The 13,451-nt window shown below is 43.5% G+C and overlaps 2 protein-coding genes across 4 annotated transcripts; both read left to right on the top strand.

Moving 5' to 3' along the window:
• Nucleotides 1–24: 24 nt before the first annotated feature.
• On the top strand, nucleotides 25–2,901 carry tusc2a (tumor suppressor 2, mitochondrial calcium regulator a). 2 transcript variants are annotated; one of them, XM_012822689.3, is made up of 4 exons: nucleotides 25–178; nucleotides 1,453–1,688; nucleotides 1,960–2,080; nucleotides 2,219–2,901. In XM_012822689.3, the coding sequence occupies exons 2-4, from the start codon at nucleotides 1,540–1,542 to the stop codon at nucleotides 2,282–2,284; spliced, it is 336 nt and encodes a 111-aa protein (XP_012678143.1). In that variant the 5' UTR covers nucleotides 25–178; nucleotides 1,453–1,539; the 3' UTR covers nucleotides 2,285–2,901. The 2 variants fall into 2 exon arrangements, with proteins under 2 accessions (XP_012678143.1, XP_031424163.1); XM_031568303.2 differs by lacking the exon at nucleotides 25–178 and adding an exon at nucleotides 192–497.
• A 3,010-nt stretch (nucleotides 2,902–5,911) lies between these two features.
• Nucleotides 5,912–10,464, top strand: hyal2a (hyaluronidase 2a). Of its 2 annotated transcripts, none has more exons than XM_012822530.3 (4): nucleotides 5,912–6,288; nucleotides 6,768–7,750; nucleotides 8,918–9,007; nucleotides 9,955–10,464. In XM_012822530.3, exons 1-4 carry the CDS (start codon nucleotides 6,264–6,266, stop codon nucleotides 10,375–10,377), a joined length of 1,521 nt encoding a protein of 506 aa, XP_012677984.2. In that variant the 5' UTR covers nucleotides 5,912–6,263; the 3' UTR covers nucleotides 10,378–10,464. The 2 variants fall into 2 exon arrangements, with proteins under 2 accessions (XP_012677984.2, XP_031424153.1); XM_031568293.2 differs by having other exon boundaries at nucleotides 6,763–7,750.
• The last annotated feature ends 2,987 nt before the right edge of the window (nucleotides 10,465–13,451 follow it).

Here is a 13,451-nt window from a genome sequence, read left to right as displayed (position 1 = left end):
CGGAGTAGCGTCGTCTGCGCAATTGAAGTGCATACCATCCGTTCATGAAGTAGTTCAGGAGTTTCACAGCTGACAAGAGCTAGCGGACTGAAAGCTCTTTGGTTTGGTTTCAGCATCTCTTCGTGACGCAAAAGCCTACCTGTCCACAGCTTTGGCCCGGGGATATGATTTTTATACAGTACGTATGGTCACAGTAATTGAAGTGCATCATGTTTTTTTTAAGGGAGGGGGTTATTGTATCTATTGGTTTCGTAGATAGTCGTATTCATTTGATTTGATAGCCAGATTGTTCAGGTAAAATAAGCGAGTGCTGTCCTAGCTAGCTAATGTATTACTGACGACCTGACGGGACCACCAACACTGCCAAGAAGCTTTTACTCGTTGATACTGTTTTGTTGTTGTTGTAACTGTTCATTAAGGCACTCTGGCACTCGGAATCGTTCATGCATTTAGAGATACGTTTGTATGTAATTTATACGTTGCTTGTGCTAGCATAGGTAAGTTAGCCTTTTGACATTTAATCCCTCAGATCCCAGTAACAAGCAAGCGAGCTAATGTTGACCACAGTGTTGTCCGTGTCGGGGGAATGCATTTGCAGAAAAATAAATGGTGCCATGCCTTCATGATGAGGTTGATTTAAAGCTAATGTAACCTAACTGCAATCATAAAATCTTAGTTATCCTAAGTGGCTGACGTAGTAACATTAGAGAGCTAACGTTAGCTAGGTAGCTAGCTAGCTTGACGTTGCTCATAGTGTTTACTACTGGTTAACGTTACTCCTTCTCAAACCACGTTGCGTTTGCTAGGATATATAGAGACATTCTGTTTCATGCGAAGGTAATGTGAAAATAAGTTTGCTTCTCTACATACGATGTAGATTAAAGTTAGCAAATTGTTCACAAAGCTAACGAGGTTAGCACTTGATAATAGCATAGATATCAGAAAGATGACGTTGGCTGGTTAGGGAGGTGTGTCCAATTGGAGATAGGGATAGGAAGTCAGTTACTTCATGACATTAGTTAAATTAACTTGATGAGTGTATTAAATGAGTTATTAACTATTGGATAGTCATGCAGAATTCGTTGTATGGGTGCTGCAAATGTGTAACTCAAGCTGTTTGACTTGAGCGTACTGGGATGTAAGGCATTAGGTTTGCACTCCAACCTCATTGCTATTGAAGATTCACTACATTACTGTTTTGTAAAAATCCAAGGTTTATGATAGATAATTCAACGTTTAAGGTCCCTTTCACATAGTAGCCTACTAAACAGTGTAATAGTGAATTATAATATATAATATTTCACTATTACACTGTTTAGTAAGCTACTATGATGATATATAAATGATACTATATGATACTTTGAAGGACCCATAGGTAACCGAGTAATTTGTATGCTGTAAAACATCGCTACCACTTCAGCATTTGCATTCTGATTCCTCTCTCTTCCTCAGGTTCCCTAGCTGTTAAAAGGTTGAGCTCAAACATCCATTGACGAGGGCATTCGCACCTCCAAGAAGAATGTCCCATTGTCATTGAGGATGGGTGGGAGTGGATCGAAAGCCAAAGGTGTGTGGCCCTTTGGTGGGTCAGGGGCTGCAGGCGACGCTGCTAGTGAAGTCATTGACCAGTCTTTGGCACGACAACGGGGATTAAAGAATGCCACCCCATTCGTCTTTACCAGGAGGAGGTGAGTCATGCATTGTCTGTGTATTCTTTTTCAATGTAGCTGATTTAAACTTGCTTTAAAGTTCCTAATAGTTCTTTGAAAGAAATCAAGCTCCCTTATTTGAACCATAAAAAGAAGTGTTTTATGGAAATTATACAATTACATTTCTGCTGAGTAGAACCTAGGCAGACCCAGCAAAGTTGGACAGAGAGTACTCGACGTGAAAGGTTTCTCTTGTCAAATCATCATTCATTCAGTACTCCATGTCTGGTGCTCTGTGCCTCTTCTGTAGTTCTCTGTACTATGACGAGGATGGTGACCTGGCCCATGAGTTTTATGAGGAGACCGTGGTGACGAAGAATGGCCGTAAGAAAGCCAAACTCAAGAGGATTCAGAAAAATCTCATACCTCAGGTAATTCCATCTGCGTTAGCAGGATGTATATCATGTTTCTTCGTAATATAAGAAGCTTCTAAAAAGTCTATTTCTGGCTTCTGATTGTAGTTTCAATATCGATGTAAACTCAAAGCCGTACTGGTTGTCTTTCTCTAGGGAATTGTGAGGTTGGCTCACCCATGCATCCACGTCGACTTCCCTGTTGTCCTCTGTGAGGCGTAACTCGTGCAGATCTGGAACATTCTCGGAGATTGCGCTTTTCTAAAGTGTCGTGCAGCACCCAGCATCCTCTCCCCCTGTCCGACCTGAGTCTCACAAACCTCCACAAAGTCTCCATTCTCACACCACTTGTTCCTCTGAGAGGACCAGACTGCCTTCTTGTGGCGGGGAGGAGCAGCTACACTCAAGGAGATTTGGAAAAATGCTAACCTCCATGCAGCACCATGTAGAGGTCACAAGCAGGCAGGGCTGATCTGTGATTTGGTCTACAGGTAGACCGTAGATTAATGTTCTCCGGTCTTTGAAGATGTACCGAAGTAAGTGTGTGTGTGTGTTTGTGACTGTTGGGTACTGATATGGACAGTGTGTGTGTGGAGGGGTTGAGGAAAGGTCTGCTCCCCCTATTTCTCTGTATGTCAGCCAAGTGCAGCATGTCCTTGTTGAAATATGATGATGACAGAATTGAGGTTTTCTTTAGTATTTCAACTATGCTCAGACCTGCACTTGTAGTGTTGTTGTAAGTAAAGGAATTATTCCATAGATAAGTGTAGCAAAGTGACTTAACTGCACATGTCTATGGGTTGGACATACTTGAATAAAATGACTTATTGGACTACAAATTCATGTTGCTGTGCATTCCATTAATAACAGTACCCCCAATTCGTACTGCTAGTACTGCTAGAATGTATTTGAGGGTTATTATGTTGTATTGAATATCATACACAGTAAAGCTGTCATGGTGATACCACAGTGATCAATCCACATAACTAAAATGTAAAGATTGTTTTGCATTTTGTCTGTTCAGGGACTTTCACCCCACAAGAATGAAATAATTTTGTTACCCCTTAAAATATGGGGTACACATGGTATCACAAGGCACACATGGACTTTGTTCCTTTGGTATTCAGTATTATTATTATTTGTATTATTATTATTATTATTATTGGTATTATATGTATACTGTACAGCTGTGACCTAAATTACCATTATTCCATGAATGGTTATTTCTCCAGCTCTGGTATAAGAAAGAAAATAACTCAGAGAAATGTTTTGGCTGAAAAGAATGCAAAGTGCTTGAAGCCTGGTCTACCTCTGCAGTGGTACATTTATTTGCTTTAACTTGGTGTTACTTTTAGTTTCTTGGCCATTAAATGAAAAACTCAGTCTGGTCTCGGCCGGCCTTGAAACTATTTGTATTATCAGGGCCTGGCAACCTCCTTCTGGTAACTGCAAAGTGAACAAATGATTTCAAGAGGTCAAAGGGTAAGCTGTCTGACATGTATCCATGGTAACGGGCTTTGAAGTCAAGCTGATCCTGTGTATCTCTGCAGGATGGATGAGCTTTGAGGCTGCTCTGCTCGATCACCATAACAACACAAAAAAAATCTAATTATCAGAGTCCCATTGGAACCTGAGGTCACATTCCATCAGGATCAGATGACTGGTCAGTTCTGAGCAGTAAAAAAAGGGAGAGGGAGAGGGGGGGGGGGGCAGAAAAGCACAATCACCTCTGCTGGGCTGGTCCTGTGAACTAAAACACCGGAAGCTCCAAGGATCTGGAAATTTCAGGTCCCACCCATCCGGGCTAGAGGCAGGAAGTCCCCCTCCCATGCCGCCACAGGATACCACCCTGCATGCAGCCTGCGCTCATTTCACCAAGTGATGTGCACTGAGGAAAGAGCTGGCTACAATGTCAATATATGTCAAGTGTCTGACCTTGAGATGGGAAATAGCTCCTTTGCTTTGAATATTCTAACACTCAAGGGAGGTATGGGAAGTAGTTTAGATGCCAGGCCTCTTTCTACAGATGCTCTACAAAATGGTAGATTTGTATAAGAACGTAATTCTGGAGGCTAGGGAGGGTTTCAGTGGCACCACAGACGACTGTGATTCCACCCTGATGAGGCACACCCGTGCCAGAAAGGGCCAGACTCTAGACCCGATCTGCCACCAGGTCAGGGCCAGGTGGGAGGAGGTCACAGTGGACAGGTCATCAGGAAAGAAGGGGCTGTCACCCCCAAACATAGGAGCACATTTGTGTCAGTATCACAACCATGTTGGAGAAAATGTGGAGCTGTAAATGTAGACAGACATTATTCAGTTTTGGGAGGATGTGCACTTGATTCTGGCCAACATCCTAGGTTATGAAGTACCTAATTCATGTATAGTACTGAATTTAGGTAATATGACTGGAAATATTGTGTCAAGATCAGACAGATACTTGTTCAAAATATTGATAGCGGCCTGCAAAAAAGCCACTACAAAATGATGGTATAAACCAGGCCCACCAACTCGAGATGAATGGCTGAAAATTGTGAGTGAGATGTACGTGATGGAACAGCTAACGCATAGATTAAGAGTACAGGCAGAACAATGTGAAGAGAAATGGGTGAAATGGACTCTATTTAAATGTCAATGACAGGACGATGTTTGAAAAATGTATATGTCTCAGGAACACTCTGTAGAATCAATGCAATCCAGCCTGTCCATGGTTGTTAAGTTTTTTAGTTTTTGTATTAATTTTATTCAATTTGTTTGTTTGTTTTCTTTTCTGTTCTGTGCTTCTGTATCTGTGTGATAAAACTATTAAAAAAATAAAGTGTCAAAAAGAAATAAAGAAGGGGCGTGGGTCCTCAGCAGATTGAGAGTCTGCGTTTTAGAGATGCAGGGGGCTTCCTCACCCAGAGGGGAATGTGCGTCACCACTCACCTCTTCCAAACTAGGGGTGGCTCCATTTATCAGAATTAATTGGAATTTTTTTGTGTGGGGGAGCGGATGTGTGGGTGTTTCAGAGTAGGCTGGGTGAAAGGGTGTGAGGTGGGTGGGATCGAAAGGGTGTGTGTTTGTGTGTTCAGTTCCTCTCACATTGTTAAAAGTTCCTGTCCAGGGCTAAGCTGAAGAAATGATGATGTAAGGAGCAGGGGTCAGGGTGAATAGGACGTGGCTTCAGGAAGGAAGCGTGTGCTTGCTTTCTCTCCCTTCGGAACTGCAGGTGAATGAGCACACCCCAAGAGAAATGCAGGAAGACGGCAAACGGGTGTGTACTGGTACGTATGGTATTTGTCATGTGGAGTGGGCTGCCACTTGCCATCCATAACCTCACCTCAGAATGCTTTTTATTTATTTATCTCACATTCACCACTAACTGTTAGAAACAGCAGTGAACATTTATGGAAAGGCAAGGGAACTTCCTACTATTTTTCAGTCGAAATAAAGGTTGGCCTTGGTCAAGTTTGTCTCATCCTGTGATAATACTAAAGGGCTGTATGGGTTGTTTTGTAATATTTTGTGACTGCTATGTGGTAATCATGATGGACTATATCCAATAAATGGGGAAAAGTTTATAGCTGCAGGTGGTTGTAAACAGTTATACACTATTTTTTTGTTTTGTTCTTGCTGAAGCAACATTTAAGCACTGTTTGACGAAGCAGGGCCCTACTGTTGACTGGGCATCTGATTGTAAGCAGCGCTCCCCATCTGTACCCTGTAATTACACCGCAGGCAGGCACTCTTGCCAGTAAACTTTTGGGACCGACTTACGTGCTTCTAAACGGGGCACACTTGGGAAGTTACAATGCCTTAACATTTTAAGAGCAAAATAACAAAGCTATAATACTCGCCATATGACTGCTTCGGGCGTGTGCAATTGGTCTTATCAGGCTATTAAACTCAGCTACCGGCAACTGCGTGATTGTGGTGTGGACATTTGACCACTCCCTCCCTTTCCGAACGAATGGAACATGCCAAAGCGGCGGCTCGCTCAGTCTTGCGCCTATCTTTAGCCCCACGCCGCTTTCATTGCTCTGCTGTGGTCTTCTCCAGATTTCATTAAATCACAGCAAAGGCTATCATTGTTCAGATGTCCTTAGAGATAAGTTGTGCAACTTTTATGAAGTTTCCTTCAAACTTTAGTCGACATGATTTGGTTGCCTAAGTTAGAAGTTTCCGAGGATCAACGCAGCGTGTAAATTCTCATTCGGGAATGTTTATTATTTTTTCTGGAAAAGGTAGGTGATATACTTTTTCTTTTCTTCAGAGACAAAGTAAGAATATAAGTTAGCAGTTAGAGTATTCGTTTGACAGTGCTCTGATTTTGATGTAGGATAAATTAATTTGCTAGACTAGATTTGATCTCTCCATTGACGTTAACATTGCCTTATTGTAAACCTAATGAAGATACATCATGAATGGGTATGTTACACAATGTTTCCTAGGTAAATAAGTCTAAATTCTAAAGCCTCACATTAGCCTAAATTCTTGCGAGTATGTCAGGAAAGAAGCATAGCATCTCACTGTAATTACACATCTGAAATGTATCTGGCTTTTCAAAGACTTCACTGTTTATGGCCCAAGGGCAGTGTCATTTCAACCTTTGTTTTGGAAACATAGTCACTTTATTCCTTATGCTTTCCCTCTGCACATCATACAGTCTGGTCACAGAGCTGCAATGTCAGTCATTTTTATTTCCACTTTCCATGCAGAGCAGCTAAAGGACTCCTTCGATTTAGTGACATGACAACACCAACCATGGCTCAGAGGCTGCTGAACATATGGAGAGCTTTCTTACTGCTTCTGCTAATGATGCTGGGAGAATCAAAGGATATCCATGTGCTGAACTCTACAATATGGCCACTGTATCCTCACAAGCCTTTACTTCTGGCTTGGAATGCCCCAACAGAGGACTGTAAGCCTCGTCATGGTGTGGATTTCAAGCTTGACCAGTTCCAGATTGTGGCATCGCCCAATGAAGGCTTCACTCGCCAGAACCTGACCATCTTCTATAAGGACAGACTGGGCTTGTACCCTTACATAGACTCTGGCGGCCATCTGGTGAATGGAGGCCTCCCTCAGAAGGCCAGCCTCACCCAGCACCGTGAGAAGCTTCCTGATGCCGTCGACTACTACATCCGAGATCCAGCTGCCAAGGGACTGGCCGTCATCGACTGGGAGGAGTGGCGCCCTCTCTGGATCCGGAATTGGCAAACCAAGAATGTGTACCGGAATCAGTCCCGCGCGATGGTGTTGCAGAAGAAGCCCACAATGTCTGGAACAAGCGTCAACAAAGTGGCCCAGCAGGAGTTTGAGATGTCAGCACGCCTGTTCATGCTGGAAACTCTTCGCCTGGTCAAGAGTCTTCGTCCTGGTCAGCTGTGGGGCTTCTACCTCTTCCCTGACTGCTATAACCACGACTACCAGAACAGTCTGGAGAACTACACGGGCCGCTGTCCGGACGTGGAGGTGGCACGCAATGACCAGCTCCGTTGGCTGTGGGCAGAGAGCACTGCACTCTTCCCCTCGGCCTACATGGGTTCCAAACTGCGCTCCTCACCTTTGGCGCGCCTCTTCGTTAGGAACCGAGTGCGAGAAGCCCTCCGATTGGCCCAGGGTGGGGAGGGGGAGGGCCCCGCGCGCCCAGTGTTCGTGTATGCCAGGCCCACCTATGCCACTGATCTGGAGCTACTCACACAGGTAAGAGGGCGCAGGGAAGAAGCACCTATTCTAGGGTGGAGGGAAACCCAGGAAGGTCCTCTGGGAATTCAGTTAACATGGAAGTTAAGTCGCTGACAGACAAGTTGAGTGAGGGTAGTGAGCTCAAAGGAAGTATTGGAGGAGAAGTTAGACAGGAAAAGGGGTCTCTTCTGAGCTTATCAGGGCCTTTTGACAACTGTGTTTTACAGGAATTATGGTTTGGTTTGGTTTGGTGGTTTCAATGGTAAACCCAACGGATCTCTATTTCTCTCCTCCACAGGCATGGAAAGTTAATGATTTTTAAAATATAATGACCAGTTAATCACGCTACAGATGGCCAGTTAGGCTCTAGTGAAACAATAGGGGAATCCCCCCAGTAGACAATCCCACCCACCTGATTCTTTATTGGTGCATGGAAAACAAAAGTCAGATGTCTACAGATAACAAGATGGATGGTTGAGAGTGGGTAGGGAAACATACGGAATGTTCCATTTTAACAGTCTGCAAGCCAAATTACAAGTCGCAAACCGAATTCCTTGAAAACATGTCAAAGAAAGACACTGCAGCACAAAGAGGCATGAAATATGGACATTTGTTTACCATTTCTTCTTGCCCAATGAATTCACCCCCACTACAGACAAATGAAATGCAAATGACTGAGTCTGGTTAAGGAATGCAAAGTCCCGTCAGTCTTTGACCTGTCCTTTTGTGTGTATGTGTCTCTGTGTGTGTCTTTCCTCAGTCCCATGCTCTTTAACCTCAACCTTCACCCCTTATCTTTAGCAGCAGGTCCTTCCTGCTCCAAACTCCCTCTCTGTGTTCATGTATGAATGCGTGTGTGTGCCTGGGGATGTGTGAATGAGTCTGCACATAGCTGTGTGTGTCTGCTTGCCTATATGTGTGCATGCATTCGTATGTCCATCCTGGATCAGGGTGATACTTCCTCATATGCTCCATCATAGACTGTTGTACGTGGGCTATAAAGCTGGCATCCACTGGCCAGATCTTTCACGCATCAAAAAGTGTGTGTGTGTGTGTGTGTGTGTGTGTGTGTGTGTGTGTGTGTGTGTGTGTGTGTGTGTGTGTGTGTGAGCTTGTTCATCATTGTAATTTGTATGTAAAGAAATGGACTTCTATTTGTGTAACTGGATGGGTTGATCTCTGCAGAGTGATCTGGTCTCTACCATTGGAGAGAGTGTGGCGCTGGGGACGGCAGGCATCATACTGTGGGGAGATGCCACATATGCAGGAAGCAAAGTAAGTGATTGTAATGCATTTCTACACACACACACACACACACACACACACACACACACACACACACATACATACACACACATATGACGGAGTAACAGATGACATTGGTCTGCCATCATACATAAAAATGATGATAGACGAAAATGAATGGAAATTCATGTGAACATGAATATGTATGACATTACTGGGGAGCAGCCTCTCTCCCTCACATTGTGTTTGCACCAAAGACTCTGCATAATGCAGAGCCCACAGCAATCATTCACACATTCACAATCTATTCTATTCATTTACAACTATTACCATCTTTAGGGAAAACACCAGATAAAACATTGTGCTATGAAATACATAACTATCTGTCAACATTGCATGGATCAATAGAATAACACTGCAAAAGAGGCAAAAAAGCAGGCAAAAACGCAGGAAAAACACAACAGACAAAATGGACAAAACCCCTTTGACACAGGGAATGAGTCACATTCAGGCTTTTCTATTCAAACACCACAATTCTGGCCCACTCTGTTGACCAAGCAACATGGGCTGATTTGGGGAGGAAAGGGGTTGTTGGCCCCCACTGTTCCCCTCTGATAAGAGCTTGCTTGCATGAATGGAAAACGGCACATAAATCTGTCGACCTCCTTCTCGCTCCTCTTCCTTCTGTCTGTCTTATCAATATCCTGTCCCCGTCATCCGTCTCAGTCTTAGACTCTGTGTGTCCATTTCTCTTTCCAATTGTATTTGCAAGTAAGCAGTATTATTTATGGTAAAAAACTGTACGGCCAAAAACTGTGTATGTAACCATAACTAAGAAATACATGTCAAAGTCGTGTTTAGTAGCATATAATATACTATAGTATATAATATATATACTGTATTTCTGTTTCTATATACTGTTTTATATATATATATATAAACAGAAACAAACATTTGTCATTCTTTTCTGTTTTTAGGACAGCTGTGTCAGCCTGAGTGAGTACTTAAGTGGGCCTCTGGGTCGCTACCTGCTGAACGTTTCCACGGCAGCGGAGCAGTGCAGCCAGGCCCTGTGTGGATGGCACGGCCGCTGCCTGCGCAGGAACCCAGACACGGACACCTACCTGCATCTCAGCCCACTGACCCACAGCATCCAGGAGCAGCGTGGCCGGCTGCGCGTGCTCAGGGTAGGAGGAGAGCATGACGCAGGGGAGGAGAGGAGGAGATGGGACGAGGACTTCAGGTGCCAGTGCTACAGCGGGTACCAGGGCGAGGGCTGTGCAGTCCAAGACCCCCAGCAGCAGAGGGGGGGTGCCGTGCCCGCTGTGTGGGAGCAGGGGGTACAGCGTCTGGTCCTGCTGCTGGTGCCAGTGATGATGATGGTCCCACTGCTACACTGAACAGACCGAACCACACAAGAGACATTCGCAACACACACAAGCATGCACATAGGCAAACCCACACACACACACACACACACACACACACACACACACACACACACACACACACACACACACACACACACACACACACACACACACACACACACACACACACACACACACACACACACACACATACATACATATATATATATATTTATACACCCATACATACATTCATTCTTATAAACTTTCCAGGATACCTAATTGTGTATTCTTACACTCCCCAAACCAGCACTTACACTTGTACAGTGAAAACATATAAATCATACCAATAGACACACAAAACAATGACAAGTTTCCATGAAAAATCTATCCAGTCAATTTCCAAAGCACCTCTCACTGCAGGATCTGTTCCTGAGGTAATTACTCACTCTGCTCACTAAACACACATTTGTCGAGCGCACACACGGCGACCTCTGGCTGAGTCAGATGTGCCTGTGGTGGATTTGCATGGGACCGGGGAGCTCCAGTGGAATGCCTGAGCAAACACAGTACTTATGTTTAAGGCAGGGACAGTGATGGACTTGCAAGTGGCATCTGTGCGTAGATACCTGAAATACCTGAGCTTGAGAGACTCCCCCTCTCATATGTGCTGTCCATAGCATTTGGAGTAGGGGATCACCTATGGAAGCATGGCTTACTGGGTGTTTAAATTATTTTGACCATGTCAGTGTTTTTTGAAGGTTATGTTAACAGATGAATTAAAAACATCAGAACCCCTATTGTTTAGTGTTGCAAATAATGGAAGAAGAAGAAGCAGAAGCTTTTCCTTTCTTAGTGGAAAAAAAAAAACCCACTTCAGAGTTTACCTTTAATGTCTATGTCTGGACTGAGGGTTTGCAGATGTGAATTATGGTCAATGAGATGATCTGAGATGGAGTACCTTTTTATCTCTGTGGAAGAGTTTGTGGTGTTGACGCTATGCTACCATAGTGCTGGACTACCAAAGCAATGGGCTGCTAGCTATAAAATAGAAATTCTCTCCGCAACTCCTGTGTTATGGGCAAATAGTCAGGCTCCAGTCACAGCTGGTAAAGTAGGCTGCAATGCCATAGTTTGCCTTAACAGCATCTTGGAATGCGATCTTATCAGCAGCTGCTCAAACAGTAACTCAACTGCAATATTTCCTACTAAATCAAATAGCAAATTATATTATTACACAAATGTGATTTTGTACTCATTGTCTTGTTCAGTGCTGAAAGCCAAACCCTTCAGATACATTGAACAGAAACATGCATATTCCCTCTCGTGCTGCATATGTGATCCACAGCTTCATACACTCCGACAGTATCACTTATTGCTGGAAGGGAAGTCGCATGAACTCTAAAAATGAAGGTTGTTTATGGTTGTGTGTTTGTTTTTGCTGGAAAAGGACAGTTTAGCCTCTTCCTGCTGTTCTGTGCATAATTTTCTCATGATCCTAAAGTTTGAGGACAGTTTTTTTTTTCTTGTTTGTGTGCCAAATATTGTGCATGGGCTGTAATGATCTGTGGTTCATCAGTTTGCCCCATTAAGTTTTTCATTTTCAGAAAGCACTGTATATATGTTTGCCTTTCATGAGTTGTTTGTGCGCTAATAAGGAGAGGGAGTAGACAACAGTGATGGTCGCTGTTGAATATTTAATATTTTAATCAGGGCATTGTAAGGTTTTTGGGAATTTGTACTGTGGTGGTACACTCAGATGTACACTGGAAAAAAATGATTTTAATATTTTTAAATTGCATGGGTGATAGCTGGAACATGTCAATAAATCTAAATTTGTTGATGTGCTTTAAATCTTTTATCCCCCTTGCTGTGGACGTTCTTTATCATTGTGTTGTGTGTTGAATGTAAAGAGTGTATTACCAATGTAGCTGACTTGGCTGTAGACCATGTTTGAGCAGAGACCAAGTCCCTTTGAGCAGGCAGGATGCGTAATGCTTAGATCACTTCCACTGGAATATGAATGTGAGCAGATTTGGCTGCTACCGGATGACCCGTTCTTTGTTGATGTTGGACCTGGACCTTCAGCTGTGGCAGCTCTTTATTCCGCGGCATCTTATTTCATCAGCTGGCATTCGCTCGCACTGTCAGCAAAGCCCTGCTGAACTCTTGGGTAAGTGTCTCCACAGAGTTCAAATCAACAGTTAAAAACTTCGAGCATGTGATGATGAACCTGCTCATACGCCCCCCTGGTGCCATGAGGGGAAGTGCGCCTAGAGAACCACATGAACGACCCACTGAGTAGGGATCAGTCATGCCCCTGGGAGACTGTCTGCCAGCTCACTTCCTCTGGCCGTCTTTAATATTCAGGAAATGGATTTCCTTTTGAGCAAAAGCTGGCTGTAGACAGGCTTACTTCGCTAATTCTATTACTCTCTTTCTCTCTCTCGTTCTATCGGTCCTTTGGTTCTGTGGTTCTTGCAGATAACATCATTCACAACTCAGAAGTGGTGAGCTGCAATATTCTAACTTCTGCATTTCTGTGACATTAGGCCTCACAACTCTGAAGCTATCCCCATTTTCACAGTCTGAAATGTGATTGGACATTATGGCAGAATTGTTAGAATCTTTAGTTCAATAGTGTCATATGCACATGCGCCCCATATAATGTAGACCTATAGTGTACATTTCCAAAATGAAATACGGTATCATCATTTGTTGCACAACTGTAAAGAGTAATATTATATTTTTGCTACTCATGGTTTCAGTTTATGTTTTAACCTTCAGAAAAAATCCCACCGTTCTGGGACAAAATTACCTTGGCAATGGTAAGTATGTTTGTGTGTGTGTGTGTGTGTGTTGGCGTGCTTTTCACTCTAACCTTGTATTACATTCTTCTAAAGCATTTCATACAACTGTGCATATGGGATTTCACATGGGACAGACACGCATAACAAATTACATTATCGCTACACAAAGAGATGTCAACAACTGTATCAATGTTCACAATTTAGTTCACAGTAACGTGCGTTGACAGTGTGGTAATGGCTCAGAAGATAGGTAGCGCCATCATCTGGAAATTAAATATTATCTGACTTCAGTAG

Source organism: Clupea harengus, chromosome 5 (genome assembly GCF_900700415.2).
Source record: "Clupea harengus chromosome 5, Ch_v2.0.2, whole genome shotgun sequence".
Lineage (NCBI taxonomy): Eukaryota > Metazoa > Chordata > Actinopteri > Clupeiformes > Clupeidae > Clupea > Clupea harengus.
The sequence above is the reverse complement of the archived record's forward strand: the minus strand, read 5'-3'. Positions and strand labels throughout refer to the sequence as shown.